The following is a 19,563-nucleotide window of genomic DNA, read 5'->3' as shown; positions in this document are numbered from 1 at the left end:
TGACAGTAGACACTATCAAGAGCATTGCTTTTAATTTTGTTCTCGTGAATTTTTATCTGGAATCTAATTGCTCTCTACAACATTGCCAAGTTCACTCATTTGGGTTTCTGGGGATGACTGTTTCTAACATATGTTGGAAGAGTTATCCTTCTGGGTTCAGTTCCAAATGGGGAAAAAGACACTAGAAACGTGGAGGCTGTTTGGAAAGATGGTTTAATGGTGGACAGGACCACATGGTTTGGAGCTCCAACGAAGGAAGGATGATCACATGCTTCAAGGTGAAGGGAAAAAGAACGGAAGGGCTGAAAGTGCCTGGGTTTTATGCCTTCTGTTGGGATTTGAATTTGAGCTTGTATTCTGATTGGTTGACAGACTCCCATGGGGCTGTATGTAGACTGCTGAGTCCCAGGCTTGGTTGAGCCTTGCTGGATGATGATGTAATGAAAGGGCTCTGGGCAATTCCTATAGCTCTACCTGGAGATCTTTGTAATGTAAAATATTCTGGCCCAGGCCTTAATGGCCCACCCATTAACAAAGGGAGTGGGGTGAGCTTCTACTTCTGAGGTGAGCTTCTGCTTCTGAGTTTCTACTCTTTTTTAGGGGAAATATTCTGCCTTTTTAGTATATCCTAAAATATTTCATTTTCCTAGGAGAGAGGTAGGTTTTAACTTCCAACACATACATACACCCATTCCTTTTCTATAGCTTCTGAATTCCATGTTAAGGAGAAGATTTGTATGCTGTCCTTTCTTCAGTAGATTATAGAGTGGTAAATAATAAAGATCATAAAATAGTAAAATATGCATGAAAGAAAAGAAAAAAAATTAACAATATTATGTGGGAGCAGCTAAAAATATTCTGCAAGCTAAAGCATTTTTCAAAGTAATTTCCCAAGGAAGATAAAAATGTCTTCAGTCGGTAGAAGAGGCACATAATATAAAGGTGCATTGTTATTTATTACTTCATAGTGGTGTAGGCTTTTCTTCTTGCTGTTGTTGTTCTCTTTTGGACATTTTTATAAGGCAGGCTGTGTGCTTCTAGCCCAGCTGTTATGTGCTCTGAAGATTGATCCTAAGGGTGTCACAATTACCCCTAAGGATATCACTGTGGGCTTGTAAGCAAAACCTTTGCACGTTGCTCCTTCTGCACACAACTTTGCAACTTCTTTTGTTTAAAAACTGGGGAAAATAAAAAGTGCCCCTATCCCCCAAAGACCAAACCTTGCTCTGATTTCAAAGCAGTTGTTGAAGGAAGAAACTAGTTCTGGGATGAAAGAAATTCAGAGAGAGAGGGATGAAGGGAGGGAAGGAGAGATATATAATATTGATGATAACAGAGGGAGGGAGGGAGGGAGAGAGAGAGAGAGAGAAAAACAGAAAGAAAGAGAGAGGGAGAGAGAAACAGAGAGGGAGAGAAAAAGAGAGAAATAGAAAGAGAGAGAAAGAAACAGAGAGAGAGAGAGAGAGAGACAGAAAGAGGGAGGGAGGGAGGGAGAGAGAGAGAGAGAGAGAGTTTCATTCCACCACAGTTGCTGCAATGAATTGTGGAAGAGTATAGAAGAAGAGGAATGATTGAAGAAGTTATTTGAGGAGAAAATTAAACATTTATGAAGATATTTATACCAAGGTTCTACTGTGTTCTTTAGATAATGCCCTATTGTCACAGGTCTGGCATATGGAAGGAGACCTTCTCTTGCATTGTTCCACAACTATGACATGTTTTGAATTGCTTGGGACTTACCTTGGGATTGGGGCTTAATTTTCTTAACATTTGGAAAAGCTGAAAAGATGCATCTCTTTTCCCATGCTTCTAATTCTTAAATTGTTTTAGTCTGGACTTTAATTGAGTTTTATTTTGATATCAGGCCCAGAGATGACACTGTGAGATCCATTCGAGTCCAAATCTTTTATTTGTTCGCCCACTAAATTTGGCCAACACTTCACAACACAGTAGATCAAAGTATTCCAGGCCCAACTGTCTTCTACTGTCTCCCAGAATTTGCCCAAATTCATGTTCATCTAACTAACCTTATCATCCTCTCCCATCGCTTTCTCCCTTTGCGTTCAATAAATCTTGATCAGGTTAAGCAGGCTACACTCAATAGATAGAAGGGGCATAATGGCTCAGTGGTTAAAGATGCTGAGCTTATGACAGCCCAGGTTTGAGACCCAAGTGCCACACAATGAGATAAACTCCTGTTACTTGCCCTTACTCTTGCCAAACTACCAATTTGAAAGCATGCAAATGCAGGCAAATAAATAGGCACTACGTTGGTGAGAAGGTAATAGAGTTCCATGGACATCTTATAAATCCCTCTGATGGTGATGCTGTCTATCCCACATTTTTCTAGCTTACCAACAAGTAGATTGTGAATTAAAATAGAATAGAATAACAGAGTTGGAAGGGTCCTTGGAGGTCTTCTAGTCCAAACCCCTGCTTAGGCAGGAAACCCTACACCACTTCAGACAAATGGTTATCCAACATCTTTTTAAAACCTTCCAGTGTTGGAGCATTCACAACTTCTGAAGGCAAGTTGTTCCACCGATTAACTACTAAATTTACTCCCACTATGAGTACTGGGATAACAATTTTACATCATAATGCCTTAAGTACCAAATTCAACACATTTTGAAGCATTTATACCGACTCTTTGTGTATTTTTTTTCCCTACAGCTAGACTGCCCTACCTCATAAGTCAGCTACAGCCTTCCCAGGTCAAAGCACCTCAAGGAAGACCAGGGCCTCCTGGATCACCTGGAAAGGAAGGCCCTCCAGGTAGAGTTGGCCCTCCAGGAGAACCTGGCAGACCTGGACAACCAGGTTCAGAAGGTCCATTGGGACCCATGGGACCAAAAGGTGAGTAGCTCCTTAGCTGGAAAGCATCTTTAGAACCAAATGTTCCTTCTGATTTAGATCTTTCAAGGACTATGGACAGTTTTTGCAATGTGAAATGTTGTGTGGTCAAATAAACGGAAATGATTGTGGTGAATTTTTTCTAAATGTGTCATTTTCAAATGGATTGACACATCATAGAAGATAGTAGGAAATAAAAGCTTGATCACTTTTAGTTTATTGACTTGTTATGTTCACCCTGTTCTCCATACAGTTTTTATGGTACGACTGAAACCAAAGCCAGAATTTCTTTTACCCAAACACTCTGGGTGGATAAAGGATGTAGAATAGCAGAAACAAAATAAGACTCAAATGCGTTTAGATTTCAACTTTTAGATACAGAAACACCAGTCTATGTGTCCATCCATTATAATCAATTTTCACATTTGATGAAAAATCTCAGCCAAATTTAGAAGTATTATTGTAAGTGCTCATTCCGTCTGTTCATACTGCTTTGTCCAACTTCTGCAATGACTTAAAAAAATACTGCTTTAAGGTATTCACCCATTCAAGTTACTTCGGTTCTTAAAGCAACTGCCTTTTCCCTCTCCCCACAAATTTCCATGATCTTGAACAAATAATGGCTGTTTTGATGAATAGCAACAAAGGGCTACCTTCCCTCAGGGAGTGCACATCTTTCAGAAGGTTCTACTGTTCAACGTCAACTAAATGGGACTTGAAAAGATTTTAAATATATAGAATGAGACATTGAACAGAATAACCAAGTTCAAAGAGACCTTGATAGTCTTCTAGTCTAACCCTCTGCTCAAAAAGGATACCCTATACCAGTGGCCTCCAACCTTTTTTGTGCCACGGCCCGGTACCGGCATCTCAAAATGATCCACGGCCCAGTACCAGCATCAGCACGCATGACAAGGCAAGGCGAGCCGAGCGACCAGCCAGCCAGCCGCCCCCCGCTTCTCCTCCTTCTTCTCTTCAACTCCTCCTTTGTACCTTTTTTGTGCTTTTTTGTGCTTTCTTAATCTCCTCCGCCATCGGGACGGCTCTTCGTTCGAAGCCGCCCCCCCCCTTCGATGAAACTAAGGCGTGAAGATTCTTTCAAGACCCAAACGCCACTTTCCAACCGGAAAAGCTCACCTGGAAGCACTTTCTCGTCGAAACAAGATGGCAGCGTCCAGCAAACCGGCGGCCCGGTAGAAAATGATCCATTAACCGGTACCAGTCCGGGGCCCGGTGGTTGGGGACCCCTGCCCTATACCATGTCAAACAAATGACTGTCCAATTTCTTCTTTAAAACCTCTAGTGAGGGCACACCCGTAACTTCTGGAAGGAAGTTGTTCCAATCATTAATTGTTCTCACTTTCAGGAAATTCCTCCTTAGTTCTAGATTTGTTCTGTCCTTGATTAGTTTCCATCCATTGCTTCTTGTCCTGCCCTCAGGTGCTTTGGAGAATAGCTTGAGACTCTCTTCTTTGTGGCAGCCCCTTAGATATTGGAAGAGTGCTATCATATCACCCCTTCTGTTCATTAGACTAGACATGCCCAGTTCCTGCAACCATTCTTCATGTACTTTTAGCCTCCTTAATCTTTCAAACATTCTGAAAATTTCAAATATTCCACATTCTATTCTTTTTTCAAATATTCTGAACAATAACTAAGATTTCACATTTACGAGTGAAGTTTGCTCTATTATTTGAAATCCCCATATTTTACATGTTCTGTAACTCTGCATGAGAAAAATGTGAGAGGCTGAATTTCTCCATTCAATAAACCTTCTTTAAAACTCAGTAGTGCCTCTTTCTGGATAAAAATGGAAAGAACTGCAGATCTGGGGCTTTAAAATCTGAGCATAGCAGCAGAAAAGGAAAGATCACATGCAAATTAAATATGAATGATGACTGTCGGTAGATTTTTTTTTAGTTTGACATTTTTATATTGAGTTATAAGATGATAGAATAAGATACAAAATGTAAAAATAAGTAGGTGGGGAGGAAGCGGGGGAAGAAAAGTGAAGAAGGATAAGAAAAAAAGAACAAGAAACATTGACTTCCAACTCTCTCTGTTGCAGTGAAATAAGGCATTAACATCAAATCACTACTTTTTTTTTCATAATAATATGAACAAGCCATTTCTATAAATTTCTATCAATCTAATCATTACAACCCAAAATCAAAGTTTCATGCTTTTCCGCTTCAAGCACAAAGTTCAGAAACGGTCTCCATGTGGAAATAAAAGTACTTATATTGCTTTCTTTAATCAAAATGGTCAATTTTGCCATTTCAGCCAATTCCATCAACAATTTGTCCATGATAGGAATTGAAATGTCCTACTATTTTTGCGCATACAATAGTCTTGCTGCTGTCAACGTATAAGTAAGAATGATGGCTATCGGTACTGATAAGAAGTGAGTGGTCAAGAATCGTTATATTTGCACTCTGCAAAACAGTGTGTTCTGACCCAGGCTTCATCAAACTTAATAAAACAAAAACTGAATTTAAAAGTAAAACCTTTTTTAATGTTTTGCTGGGAATTACTTGAATTCCAAGCCAAAATAATTAGACACAGTTCCTCCAGATGAGCATGCTTTTCAGTACTGTAGAATGCTGCCAAGAAACAGAAGGCCAATTAAGGCTAACATAAACCAACCCAAAAACCCAGAAAAACAACAACAACCAGAGTATAGAGCTTCACGAAGGACTCAGTGATTACTAAACTGCTTTGCTTCCTGCAAAGCTTTTCGTCATTGAGGACTGACTTTTATTCCTTATGGGAGGGGCAATCACCTCCCAGTCTTACTCCCGAGTTGCCCCTTCTGCTTCAGCTGCTCTCACCTTCTAGCAGCTCTGCGCACCTGCACACTGGGAACAGGCTCCCCTGGGTCCTCTGCCTCACTGCTGCCAGACTCCAAAGGCTCCGGAGGCAGCACCCCACTCTCAGATGATCCTGGCCCCATCCCTGCATCGGATGCAGGACCCTCGTCCAAGTCCTCGCCAGACTCCCTGACTGGTTCCCTTTCGTCCTCACTGTCCGATACCTCTGCCATCTGCACCAGCTGCCAGCGAACCCAACACAGTGAAAGTCTTAATGCTGTAATTAAAATGTATTTTATTTTCTCCAACAGGTGACCGAGGGGAGAAAGGAGAGAAGGGAGATGCTGGCATTGGCCAGAGGGGTGAAACTGGTCCCCCAGGAGTAGCAGGTGGGTTATTTATTCTTTGCAAACAGGGATTTATATGGCCCCAAACTTTACCAAGCCAGAACTACCAACAGAAGAGATTATTATCTGTAGTACAGTTTGAACATTGGAGTCCTTGGTGTTCTCTGAACTTGGTGGCTTGCTTACAAGCCAGAAGTTCCACAATTTCTAGGCAATGACATTTGGAATACAGGTAATCCTTAAGTTAAAACTATTAATTTAGTGACTGTTCAAAGTTACAATGGCACTGGAAAAAAAGTGACTTATGACTGTTTTTCACACTTACGATCAGGGGTGGGATTCAAAAATCCCAGCAACTGGTTCTCTGCCCAGTTGCTGGGTAGGCGTGGCCATGGTGGGTGTGGCCTACAAGAACTTCCGGGACGGCCATTTTTCACCTTCCCCAGAGTTTGGAGACTTCCCTCGGGCCACTGAGAGGGTGAAAACGGCCTCCCCCGAGCTCCAAAGGCCCTCTGGAGGGTGAAAACAGGCCTGTTTCCAGACTTTCAGACTTTGGGGAGGGTTGTTTTTCATCCTCCCAGAGCCTCCACACAGGCCCTTCACTTACCTGCATCCAAAACGGGCCACGTGGAGACTCCTGGAAGGGGAGGGGTGAGATAGGTGGGGCCAGCCGCTCAGTTCAACTACCGGTTCAGTGAACCCGATGTAAATTTAATATCTGGTTTGCCCGAACCGGCTGAATCCCACCCCTGCTTATGACCGTTGCAGCATTTCCATCGTCACCTGATCAAAATTCAGACCCATAACAAATGTCCTGGGGTCACGGGATCACTTTTTTGACTTTCCGACAAGCAAAAGCAATGGGGAAGCCAGATTCGCTTCAGTCCGTGTTACTAACTTAACAACGACGGTGATTCACTGAAGAACTGTGACAAGAAAATGGAGCAAAAGTGATTCAGCTCTCTTGCTTAGCGACAGAAATGTTGGGCCTCAATTATGATCATAAGTCAAGGACTATCTGTATTTCGCAATAAGAGTCGAAAATTCCTTGCTGCCATCCACCTGGTAATCAGAGATCCTGTTTTTCACAGATTCTGTCTCTCTCTCTCTCTCCTCTAAGCCCTTTGTCAGAGTTTGCAGCACATCTGACCAGCACACAAGTAAATAATTCTGCAGGATTCATCCACCTAAGAAAAACTTCTTTATATACAATACCACACAGCAGAAGTCAGCAAATAAAACCAAGAACACAGAAGCAATATTTACAGAAGCAAGTCATTACAGAGTAGAGTGATACAGAGGCCTAGGTTACAGAGGACAAACCAACTCTCATATATAGTTCAGCAAGTCAAAGCCACGCCCAGACTCCAAACTGTCTCTTATGGCCCCATATAAAACAAATACTATGCTTCAGTTTCCATACTGTCCCTATTGGCTGACCTGTTACCATGTCTGTTCCAATTCATGAACTATACTGACACCCTTTTCCTATAAATATTTGTGAGCTTACACGTACACTTTGGTTTTTCATCAGTTGGCATGAGGTCAACTTCTCTGCTCTAATGCCTACCTCAAAGCTTTCCTTTTGACTTTTCCCTATTTCCGTAAGAGAACTATTTTGAGAAACCCACATTTTCCCTAAAGAAGTAGAAACAGTGGTTTTAGGAGGGTGAAAACAATTATCTCTACCTTTTGCTTCAAACATTTTTAGCAGGTGCTGCTGCTAAAAAAAGACACCATTGTTTGAAGTTAAGCAGGTGGCTAAAACAAAGAGAAGCTGTCAATGTTTTTTTTTTTAAAGGTTCCTGAGAAATGGGGTGAAAATCTGCCAAGAATATTTATTCCCTTGTCTCTTGATGGAGAAAATTCCCTGCTGGCAGAGGCACCGTTGGGTTGGTCCTTTGATTGCACTTTCTCCCCTAAAGCAGTGCTTTGTAGGCAGATTGACAGGCCAATGCATGAAGCTGATGTATCCTGAATTGTCAATTTTGCCATTGTGGGAAGAAATATCCATCTGGTTCAGTTCCAAGCCAGGAGAAAGATACTGGAAACATGGAGGCTGAATGGAAAGAAGGTTTAATGACGAAGCAGAATCATGTGTGGCTCTGGGCAGCTGACCCCATAGAGTTGAGAGTGGAGAGTTTTTATATTTTTCTTGAGCTTTGCACTTGAACTTCCTGTTCCTGGGGAAGAACATGTATTCTATTAGCTGTTGTCAGACTCCCATTGGGACATGTAGGGGTTATGTAGGGGTCATAGCTGGCTCTATAGGCAAAGTACAAATCCCAGGTGTTTGTCTGAGCTTCCAGGTTTGATTGAAGTTCTGAGATGATGAAATGACTGAAATACCCTTAGGATATTGTTCAATGTAATGAGCTCTGTGGCTTCTGCTAAATGGTAGTAGTGTCCTGAAGGATCATGTCCTGTTCTTTTTAAGCTAAAAGGCTTTTATTTTGTACATAGGCTGGCCCAGTTTTTCTTAATGGGCACAAAATATCTGCTGGGAGTGGGGAGCAACTAAGAGTGAGTCTGCTTTCTGCCTCTAAAAAAACACGTTTTTCCATTTCTCATTTAGGGAAATATAATGTTCTACCTTTTTAAAACATATTTCTCAAAATATTTCATTCTTCTAGGAGATGGGTGGGTGCTAACTTTCTACACTATATAGGTAGTCCTCAACTTATGACCAAAATTAAGACCATAATTTCTGTTGTTAAGCAAGGTAGTTGTTATGTGAGTTGCACCCAATTTTACAACCTTTTTTTTGCCACAGTTGTGAAGCAAAAAAAATTGTTGCAGTTGATAAATAAATTGTGTAGTCATTAAGTGAATTCCGCTTCCTCCATTGACTTACTTGCTGGAAGACGGCTGGGAAGGTGATGAAGAGCATTCACATGACCTCGGGACACTGGAACTGTTGTTAAATACATGTCAGCTGCCAAGCACCCAAATTTTGATTACATGATTGTGGGGGTGGTTCATTGAATGTAAGAGTGAGGACCAGTTGTAGGTCACATTTTCAGTGCCGTTGTAGCTTTGAATGTTCACTAAATGAATAGATGTAAATGTGTTGTTTCTCCGTTGTCATGTAATAGATGTGGGTATATGCATATGTATTTATTTATTTATTGTGTATTTATTTATTTTGTCATGTTTATAGAATAGAATAGAATTCTTTATTGGCCAAATGTGTTTGGACAGACAAGGAATTTGTCTTGTGCAAATGTTCTCAATGTACATAAAGGAAAAGATACATTCATCAAAAGTCAAGAATCATAAGGTACGACACTTAAGGATAGTCATAGGATACAATAAGCAATCAAATCGTACTAGGAAACAGTCTATAAATCATAAGGATTCAAGCAACAAAGTTACAGTCATACAGTCATAAGTGGGAGGGGATGGACGATAAGGAGTGATGAGATTAACAGTAATAGTAGTGCAGACTTTGTAAATAGTTGAACAGTGTTGAGGGAATTATTTGTTTAGCAGAGTGATGGCCTTCAGGAAAAAACTGTTCTTGTGTCTAGTTGTTCTGAGGTGCAGTGCTCTATAGCGTCGTTTTGAGGGGAGGAGTTGAAACAGTTTATGTCCAGGATGTGAGGGGCCTGTAAATATTTTCACTTTTTGACTCATGCAGTATACAGGTCCTTGACTGAAGTCATGTATGCTTGAAGGCAATATACATTATGTAGTGTATATTGGAGAGGTGGTGACTCTTTGAGAGCTGCATGCAATGAAATTTCATTTTAATGTATGCTGATTAGTGTACATTCAAAGGGACAATAAAGTTATTCTAAGTCTAAGTTCTAAGAAGTCTAAGTCTCAGTTGTAAGTCTAAGTTCTGCAGGAAGTCCTGGACTTACGACCATTCATTTAGGGATGGTTCAAAGTTACAGCGGCACTGGAAAAAGGTGATTTAGGACCGTTCTCACACTTATGACTGTTGTTGCATCCCCGTGATCATGTGATCAAAATTCAGATGATTGCAAACTGGTTCACACCTATGACCGTTGCTATATCTGAAGTTCACGGGATCCCCTTTTGCAACCCTGTGATGAGAAAAATCAATGAGGAAAGCCAGATTCACTTAACAATTTTATTGATTCCCCTCAACAACTGTGCCAAGGAAGGTCGTAAAATGGGAGCAAAACTCACTTAAACAAAGGTCTCCCTTAACAAGATAAATCTCTAGCTCAAATGTGGCCGTAAGTCCAAAGGCTCCTTGTATCCGTAGTTTTGTCTACTAAGCTTAGTCCGCACTACAGCCATCGAGCTTATTCCCACCACTTTGTTCCGCAGGTGTTCCAGGTGAACCTGGCTATGGTAAGGATGGAGTTCCTGGAGTCCAAGGTGCTCAAGGTGAAGCTGGCGCTCCTGGCCTTATGGGGCCCCCAGGACCTCCAGGGGCCAATGGACAATGTGACCCCTCCCAGTGTGCTTATTATGCAAGTCTAGCTGCTCGGCCCAGCAACATCAAAGGTCCTTAAAAATGTACCCTCCGTTGCTGCTTGTGGACCTCTCATGGACCTTCTTCTCCGGAAAAACTTGGATGAAGCAAGGAAGTTGGGAGAGCCTGTTTCTTTTGCTTCCTGTTCTTCGACAAGGAGCATGGAGACTCTGGGAATTAAATGCTGCCGGACAGTCGGGTTTTTACCATGAAGAAATGATTAATTCGTGTTATTTTAATGCAGTGAGAAGTGATTTTTCTGGGAAGATTTTCTTTTTTTCTTTTTTAAATATTTTTATATCAAGGTTGAGGATGAATTTTCCCCCTTTTTGTAGATGGTCTTCTAAAAAAAAAAAAAAGTTCATGCGAAACAGAAAGGAAAGGAAAATGGTGGGTAAGTAGAGGCTAGGGGCCCTGGAGAGACATTTGGGTTTCTGTTTGCTAGCTTAGTCACCATTCATAGGCGAGACATCTGGAGATGCTGTGATATTGGCCATTAAGGCTTTGTCCTGCAAGTGTTCAGTAGAGATTTTAGATATAGCAATCTCAATCTTTTGAGGGCGACAGGACAGAGGGAAGAGGACAATTTGCCTTCGTGTCTTCGCATACTCCTTGGGAATCTCTTTTGATCACCATGATGGAGCACTGGCCTCTCTGTAAAAATTTGGCAGTGAGAACAATTAATCAGTGGGACGGGTTGCCTCCAGAAGTTGTGGCTGCTACATCACTGGAAGTTTTTAAAAAGAGATTGGACAGCCACTTGTCCAGAAAGGTGTCAAGGCATGGGTGTCAAACTCAAGGCCAAGCAGGCCGCAACTGGCCTACAGGGTGCTTAGATCTGGCCCTGGAAACAGTGAAAGGACCGACCTGCAGTGCACCTGCCACAGAAAACAGAGCTCGGGAGGGACACATGTGGTCCTCCCGAGTTTCGTTTTCACTGGCAGCAGGTTGCAGGAGGCTGTTGCAGCTGAAAACGGAGCTTGGGAACCCCTTTTCGCTGGCAGAGACCTCAGGCTGCCACAGGTGCCCCCGACATGAGTGACTTTGAGCTGGCCATGCCCCCTGGCCATGCTCCCTCGCCAGAGGTGGTATTCAGCAGGTTCTGACCAGTTCTGGAGAACCAGTAGCGGAAATTTTGAGTAGTTCGGAGAACCAGAAAATACCACCTCTGACTGGCCCCACCCCCCATCTATTCTCTGCCTCTCAACTGATCAGCTGGGTCTTCTTTTGTTGCCCTGAAAAGGAGAATGGAGCTGGAAAGCAGGTTACTGGCATGAGGAGGGAATGGATATTTTGCAGGAACCTTCTCCCAGGAGCGGGGTGGGAAGGAGATTTACAGTATCCTTCTCCTGCCATGCCCACCAAGCCAGGCCCACCACATCACGCCATGCCCACCAAGCCACACCCACAGAACCGATAGTAATTTTTTTTGAATCCCATCACTGCCCATCGGCCCCTCCGAGGTCAAATGCAACCCTGATGTGGCCCTCAATGAAATTGAGTTTGACACCCCTGCTATAGGGTCTCCTGCTTTAGTAGGGAGTTAGACTAGAAGACCTCCAAGGTCCTTTCCCAGTGCTGTTATTCTATTATTAGAAATAAAATGAGGAAGAAGCTCCGGGCAAAACTGTCAGACAGCAGCATGGACAAGGCTTCCTCTATGTATCTTTCACTGAGACCAATTTGCAGGTCCAGAATTACTCTTTGAAAAGCCTTCTGTGATCCTAAACACATCTTTCTAATTGCAATCGGAGACCTTCACCAGATTTACCCTTTTTTTTAAATCAACAGAACTGTTGGTTTTGCCGTTATTTGCTTGTTCAGTAAAATGCATCTGTGAAAATTCATTTTTCATCTTTTTTTTTTGTTAAACCTTTGACCTAATTCCCAGTAGGATAGCAGTGCGACAGTGGTTTATGTCTGCTCAAAAGCATACTTTTAGTACTTGCTCTCTTATAAATATGACCAGCAATGCATCTACAAAATAAATTTCTGGGAAACTGTGAAAATAATTATTCTGCCACCATAACCTTTTCCCAAAGATTATTTAACTAAGCTTGTTACTGTCTTCTGTGTCTGCTTAACAGCAGTTCCCTAATAAAACTAAGCAGCCAATACAAGATAATAGCTCAGAGTTGATTGGTGGGAGTCCTTGATGCTCTCTGAGCTTGGTTTTTGGTCCAGGCAACTGGACTTTCTTGTTTGTTTTTTCTTTTGAAGACGTTTTGCTTCTCACCCAAGAAGCTTCTTCGGCTCTGATGGGATAGTGGGGAATGGAAGGATTTGGGACAACCATGACCTGAATGACTGAGAATCTCTACGGACTCTGAACTTGGTTGTTTTCTTGCAGATGTTTCATGATCCAACCAGGAAATATCATCAGTGTACAGCACAATGCAGTGCACTGATGACGCTACCTAGCTGGGTCATGAAATGTTTGCAAGGACACAACCAAGCTCAGAGAGCACCACGGACCCTGCAAGTTAAGAAACATTATCAGCCTTAGCATCCTTTCTTCCTGCAAGAAAGATAGCAAAGTTAGAATTAGGATCTTATGCTTGCAAATAAATTGTTTCCAATTTGGGTTCTTGCAGAGCATGAATTGTATCTGTGAGTACACATTGCCATGACAAGACATGTTCTTTGTACCCAAGATCATCATGTATGTGTGTGTATATTATGGTTCCTTTGCAAAATGATCTAACCTTTAACTTTGTGCTCCAAAGCATGAAATGTACACATAATCCAGCCAATTATTCATTGTTTATTTCGAGGCATGAGGGAAATTATTGCACATAAAGTAACTAATTCCTACTATTTCAAACCCAGTTCTTGGGCTACCTTGTTTAAATATGCTTCAATGAGCACTTAGTGCCACAACCAAATGTTATTTATGGCTTTTAAAAGGTGCTATTGTTAATGTGGATTCTGTGGCATCAGCAAGTTTTGTCTCTTTTATCTTGCAGGCATGTGTATAAAATGTGTCTAAATTGTGTTTATAGCAGGTGGGCTATTCTCCAAGTAATTATGGTGCTTGCTTTGCTTAGTTTCTAAAAGATAAAACATAGGGTTTTGTTTTTTCTGGCAAAGAAATATGCTTGCCGAATTATTTAAAAAGGAAATAGCTTTGCCATTTTTTTCCTGTTTCAAATTGGATTGAATCATTTCTTTTCTTTCTGTATGGCAAGATTTGATTGATATTGAGTGAGGCTGATTATATATATATATATATATATATATATATATATATATATATATATATATATATATATATATATATATATATATGCAGGTCTTGGCGTGTTCGGGTCTTTTCCTGTGTAAGATTGAGAGCATCTTGGCAATGTTTTGACGAGGTCCCACTCGCCATCTTCAGGCTGGTGCTTTCGGCTTCGTGCTTGTGCGTGCAAAGTGTGATCGGAGCTGCCATCTCCCTATATATATATTGGTGGGGAGATTGGCTGTGTTGTCATTTCTTGATTGGTTGATGGAGTTGATGTTTGCAGTTTGGCTGGCTTTTTCATAAGAACATGTGTGGCTGAGGTATTAGCTGTGTGTCTATCAGCCTCCTGTGTCGAAACGTTGCCAAGATACTCTCAATCTTACATGGGAAAAGATCCGAACATGCCAAGACCTGCATACCTGTACCCATGAAAATCTACGAGATATGTATGTATGCATGTATGCATGTATGTATGTATGTTTTCTTAAGTTTTCGCGGGTACTTACATGTATGGTATTCAGCTTTGTTCGGGTATTTTCCCACATCATTATAGTTGTGCTTTTAAAGTTGTAGCAACGTTTCGGCAGAATCTCATCTGCCATCATCAGGCTTCTGTATTGTGTTCGTCTGTGACGAACAAAGCTGAATACCATACATACATACATACATACATACATACATACATACATATGTGTTTTCTTAAGTTTTTGTGGGTACTTACATGTATGGTATTCAGCTTTGTTCGGGTATTTTCCCACGCCATTATAGTTGTGCTTTATATGAAGTCCCCTGTGCATCATGCCCTGCCACATACATTGGACAGACAAATAGAAGAACAAGTATCCGCCTGGATGAACACAAAAATGCAGTAAAAAAGCTGGAACACATTTCCTCACTAGTCCAACACATGAAAGCCACAGGTCATAGCATCAACTTCAATGGCACCAAAACCCTAGCCACTATAGAAAACCCCAGCCACAGAATTATCAGAGAAGCCATAGAGATTGAAAAAAGACCTGAAAGCATGAATAGAAGAGATGATTCCACCAGAGTGTCAATTATTTGGAAGTCTGCACTCAAAAACAAAAAAAATCTCCACATCACTAGCCAGGCAAACACCTGGGCACAAACAGATCCCCCCTGATACCTCCAGCTCAAACACACCCCAACCAGGCACCCAGAAGAAACCTAGCTTCCTAACAAATGATAGCCATCCATTTACTCGGAGCCAAGCTGCACTGAAAGCCTCCAATACAGGAACACAATGTTGCCAGCCAATCAAGACACACAAAAAAAGCCACAAAACAGACAGAAGATATTAGAAACACCAATCAAGCAGAACACAGCAAACTCCAAGACCAATAAACACAGACCAAGACTCCCAACCAATCAGGAGGAAGAAAAAACCATTCTGGCTAGCACCAAATTTAAAACAGACACGGCTGTGAAAGTCGAAGACAATACAGAAGCCTGATGATGGCAGATGAGATTCTGCCGAAACATTGCTACAACTTTAAAAGCACAACTATAATGACGTGGGAAAATACCCAAACAAAGCTGAATACAATATACAATATAAACAAGCAAGCAAATCCAGTAATTATAGAGTTAAGCCGATAAAGTTCTTGGCAGTCTCACACACGCTGTCTGCCAAGTCCGACAAGAAAGCAGGAATATAAATCACACAAGCTATCACAACACAGAATAATCTGGAGCTCCTCTGAATAAGTCACACATTGTCCTGTACGAAACTCTCAGAGCGAACACACCCACTTTTATTCCCTGTGGGGTGTGTCAGTCCCTCAGCTCAGTCTCTGATTTGTCCCTTCCTCCTGCGTTGCAGCTCACACTTTTGCCTGCGACGCTGCCTCGCATCAAGCCAGCATTCCTCTGCTTGATTCTCAGTCAGAGACTCTGATATGCTCTCCTCCTTTTCCTGATTAGCCTCAAGTTTTCCCTCTCGGTTATCTGCTGACACCTGAGGCACAATCAGGGAAGAAGGCATTGTCAAAGAGGAATGTCCTGGAGAGGAAGGCATTTCCAAATCCTCCTCTTCCCCATTGTTCGAGTCTTCGTCCTCTAACAATGCAGGCTCACACCTCAGAGCCACAACATATATGTATATGTATATGTAAATACCCGAACAAAGCTGAATGCCATACATGTAAGTACCCGCGAAAACTTAAGAAAACATATATATATATATATATATATATATGTGTGTGTGTGTATATATATATATATATATATATATATATATATATGTGTGTGTGTGTGTGTGTGTGTATAAATATATATATGTGTGTGTGTGTGTGTGTATATATATATATATATATATATATATATATATATATATATATATATATATATATATACACACACATAGATTTTCACAGGTACAGGTATGTAGTTCTAGGCGTGTTTGGGTCTTTTCCTGTGTAAGATTAAGACTATCTTGGTGATGTATCGGCGAGGTCCCACTCGCCATCCTCAGGCTGGTGCTTTCGGCTTCGTGCCAGTGCAAGCAGTGTGTGATTGGAGCTGCCGTCTCTCTATAAATATTGGTGGTGGGGGCTGGTGTGCTGGGATGGTTGGCTGCGCTGCTGCCTCTTGATTGGTTGATGGAGTTGATATAATGGGCTGTGTGATGGCCTTGTGAGTTTTGTTGTGGAGATATCCTGGATCTTGTGCTGTAATCTCCTCAATCTTCTCTGTGTTGCAACTCAAGAAGTTGCAACACAGCAAACGATCCAGGAAATCACAGCACAAGACCCAGGATACCACAACAAAAGAACTCTCAAGGCCATCACACAACCCATTACCCAAGCCGTTAAAACCCAGGAGGCTAATGGAAAAAAGATCACTACAAAACAGACCCAGGAGATTACAGCACAAGATACAGGATATCTCCACAACAAAACTCACAAGGCTATCACACAGCCCATTATACCAACATCAACTGCATCAACCAATCAAGAGGCAGCAGCACAGCCAACCAGCCCAGCACACCAACCCCCCCACCAGTATTTATAGAGAGACGGCAGCTCCGATAGGTACTATTTTCATAGTTTTCCCGAGGAAACTATGTGGTATGTTCATGAATTCATAAACAGTCCATCTCAATTTGAAAGAAATTTCATGTTATTGTTTTAAAATAGTAGAGCTCCAAAACATAAATGAAACTGGAGAGGTACAATAAGATGAAAAGCAATAGAAAGAACTCAATATTGGGGGAGATTAGTTAACCTACATTTTAAAAAAATCAATAAAATGTTTGACAAAAAAATATTTTATGATTTGGGAAAGGGAGTAATAATATCTGTTCAGGAGACAGATAATAATAATGAAATGTTCAAAAGCATAAAAGGAAACCTATATTTGTTCATATTACTACTTTGCCTTAGTTATATTTTGCTGTTGCTGTCATTTGATTTGGTCTCTAATAGGTTTGTAATTTAGTTTTTAAAAAAGGTTAAAAAAAATCACTTCTTACGTCGAAAAATGTTTTAAAAATAAATACTGTATGTGACTATAATTCTAGCAGCCCAATGAATTGCTTAGCTAAAACAGAATCTCAGTTTGAGTTTGTGAATATGGAACAATTACATAAATGGGATTTTTTTTTCTTTTTACTATCCTGCAATCCCTTTTTATTGGGGTGGAGTCTGGGTGACAAAATAGATTTGTGTGTTTACTGGCCAAGATGCCCTTCCTGACACCTATGTGGAGTTTGCAGCAGATATTTTCTTTTTGTGCCCAAATAGAGAAATCTATTCGCTGCCTAGGATCGAACTTTCAACCTTCTGAGTGGGGTGAGAACATCTTCACCCTTAGGCCACCAATAATTCTGCAGGAATGACTTTGATAGACGGTGAGAATCAAGAACATTCAAGTCTAGTTCGGTGGGTAGGAACGGGCTTGACTGTTGACTTTCCACTGAAAGCCATTTTCCATTTTAAACATAAATCATTCCGTGTTTACTTGCTGTAGCTGAGCAACCTACCTGTTCTGCTTGAGCATTAATAAATAAAGAAGGAAGCAAGAAGTGGACAGAGAACTTAGCACTGGGAGAAGGAGATGGTAGAAAATGACTTTTTTCCACATGTTCCTAAAGAGGAAAGAGGGTCTCATACCCATCATGAAGCTGTAGTGGAAATATCTGTCAGAACATGTTCCTCGGTATAAAGGTGACAAAAAGCACAAGCTGGGAGGTGAGGTGCTCACATCCATTCCTCACCAGATATTTACACTGGAAGGGTTAAAGATTTTGGAGAAGAGCCCCGAGTAAGAAAGCTGCCTCAAGTACCAGGTGACTTTCATCCCTCATGAAATTGACCACTTGAGGAACTTACGGTAACCTTGCTCTACCTGGACTCTAACAACTTAAAAAACCTTCCTGTACAGGTTGGCAGTTTGACCAAGTTAGATAGTCCCTTAGCAGCAATCTCTTAGTTTCTCTGCCTGCAGAGTTAGGAGGCCTCCAGAGACTCCACACCAAACAATCATCTGGCATAATTTCCAGCTGAGGAACCTGGTTTTCTTTGATGCAACTGATAATTCACACCATCCCAGAGGCCATTTGCCAGCTTCAGAAATTGCAGACTCTGCTTCTGTTGTATAATTCTCTCAAATGTCTAAAAAAACTTCTTGTGACCAACCCAGAAGGTCCTCAGCCTCTTCTGGGTTGGTCACAACAAGTTAACAGAGCTTCCACCTGACTTTCATCAGCTAGTTATTTTGGACTGGAGTAACAATTGGTTTGGGAATTTTGATGGAAATTCATTGAAGCATCCACCCCCTGAAGTATGTATTGGGAGACCTGCTGAGATCAGAAACTATATATGAATAAAATGGGATGGGGAGAAGAAATAAGTTGCATTTCCTGGAAAGAGACACATTAAAGTTTTATGTGTACATAATTGATAGCCCAGGTCCTGTTGTAGAATGACTGTTCTCAGCCAGCCCTTGAGTATTGAAGATTTGTCCTGAAATGAATACAAACTCCAGCTCCTTTGTAGTGCAATGGTGGCTTATTCATTAGCTCAGCAAACAACAAATACTCTTCTCTGACTAGAAAGGATAAAAGCCAGGCAAGGTTAGAGTTGGGTTTGAGTTTTCTCCCTTTCCTTTTATCACCATTATCATGAGACACACCCCACCACACCCAGGCCTATACCCAGTTCTAATTCTGGCCACACCTAACCCATTATCCCTAAATACTATTAACCCTATAACATGTCTACATCCCTACCCTATTCCAACCCTCACTAATACCCACCTGGTGCCACCTTCACCATGTTTTAACCTAAGGCTTAATTACCACCTATATGTGCCCCAATCCCCTTTAACAATATGCACCACATCAATACACGAAAAGAGCCATTTCCAGCAGCCCCACAGTTGTTTCAGAATCCATCCTGCAGCCCCGCAGTTGCTTCAGAATCCATCCTCCATCCCTGCAGTTGTTGCAGGATGCATCCTCAGCTCTGCTGAGTCATTCCAAAGCCATCGGCTAGCACACAAGCAGAAATACATATCCGACAGCAGCAGAGATAAGGTGACGTTCTCCACAGCCAGCTGACTTGCTCTGAGGCTTATTCGGAGTTGACGGGCTCTGACTGAACTCAGAGCCCGACAACTGTGCAGTTTTCTTTCCATCTTAAAATAAATTGAGAAGTTTATAATGCTAGCAGAGGTGAAAGAAGGGAGAAGAAGAAGGAAGGTGCGTGGTCTCAATTGCAATGGCAAATGGGTGCACGGTTGGGAATCTTGAAAGACCAAGTTAAGGCTAGATCCTCCAGGAGGAAGAAAAAAACCATCTTCGTATTTTCCCACGTCATTGTAGTTCTTTTAAAGTTGTAGCAACGTTTCAGCAGAATC

General features: G+C 41.5%; 1 protein-coding gene and 1 pseudogene across 1 annotated transcript in view; both read left to right on the top strand.

Annotated features, from left to right (window-relative positions):
- Positions 1–12,307, top strand: part of COL22A1 (collagen type XXII alpha 1 chain) — a 231,925-nt gene extending 219,618 nt beyond the window's left edge. The window contains exons 65-67 of the mRNA XM_087962222.1: positions 2,674–2,856; positions 5,975–6,052; positions 10,313–12,307. Coding sequence (XP_087818348.1) covers positions 2,674–2,856; positions 5,975–6,052; positions 10,313–10,500 — 449 coding nt within the window. The 3' untranslated portion in view covers positions 10,501–12,307. The remainder of the gene's footprint in view (positions 1–2,673; positions 2,857–5,974; positions 6,053–10,312) is intronic.
- Positions 12,308–13,236: 929 nt separating this feature from the next.
- LOC113425874 (uncharacterized) lies at positions 13,237–18,528 on the top strand (annotated as a pseudogene).
- The last annotated feature ends 1,035 nt before the right edge of the window (positions 18,529–19,563 follow it).

This window comes from Notechis scutatus, chromosome 3, assembly GCF_049901735.1.
Source record: "Notechis scutatus isolate UNSWTSFEM ecotype Mainland chromosome 3, rNotScu1.2, whole genome shotgun sequence".
Lineage (NCBI taxonomy): Eukaryota > Metazoa > Chordata > Lepidosauria > Squamata > Elapidae > Notechis > Notechis scutatus.
The sequence above is the reverse complement of the archived record's forward strand: the minus strand, read 5'-3'. Positions and strand labels throughout refer to the sequence as shown.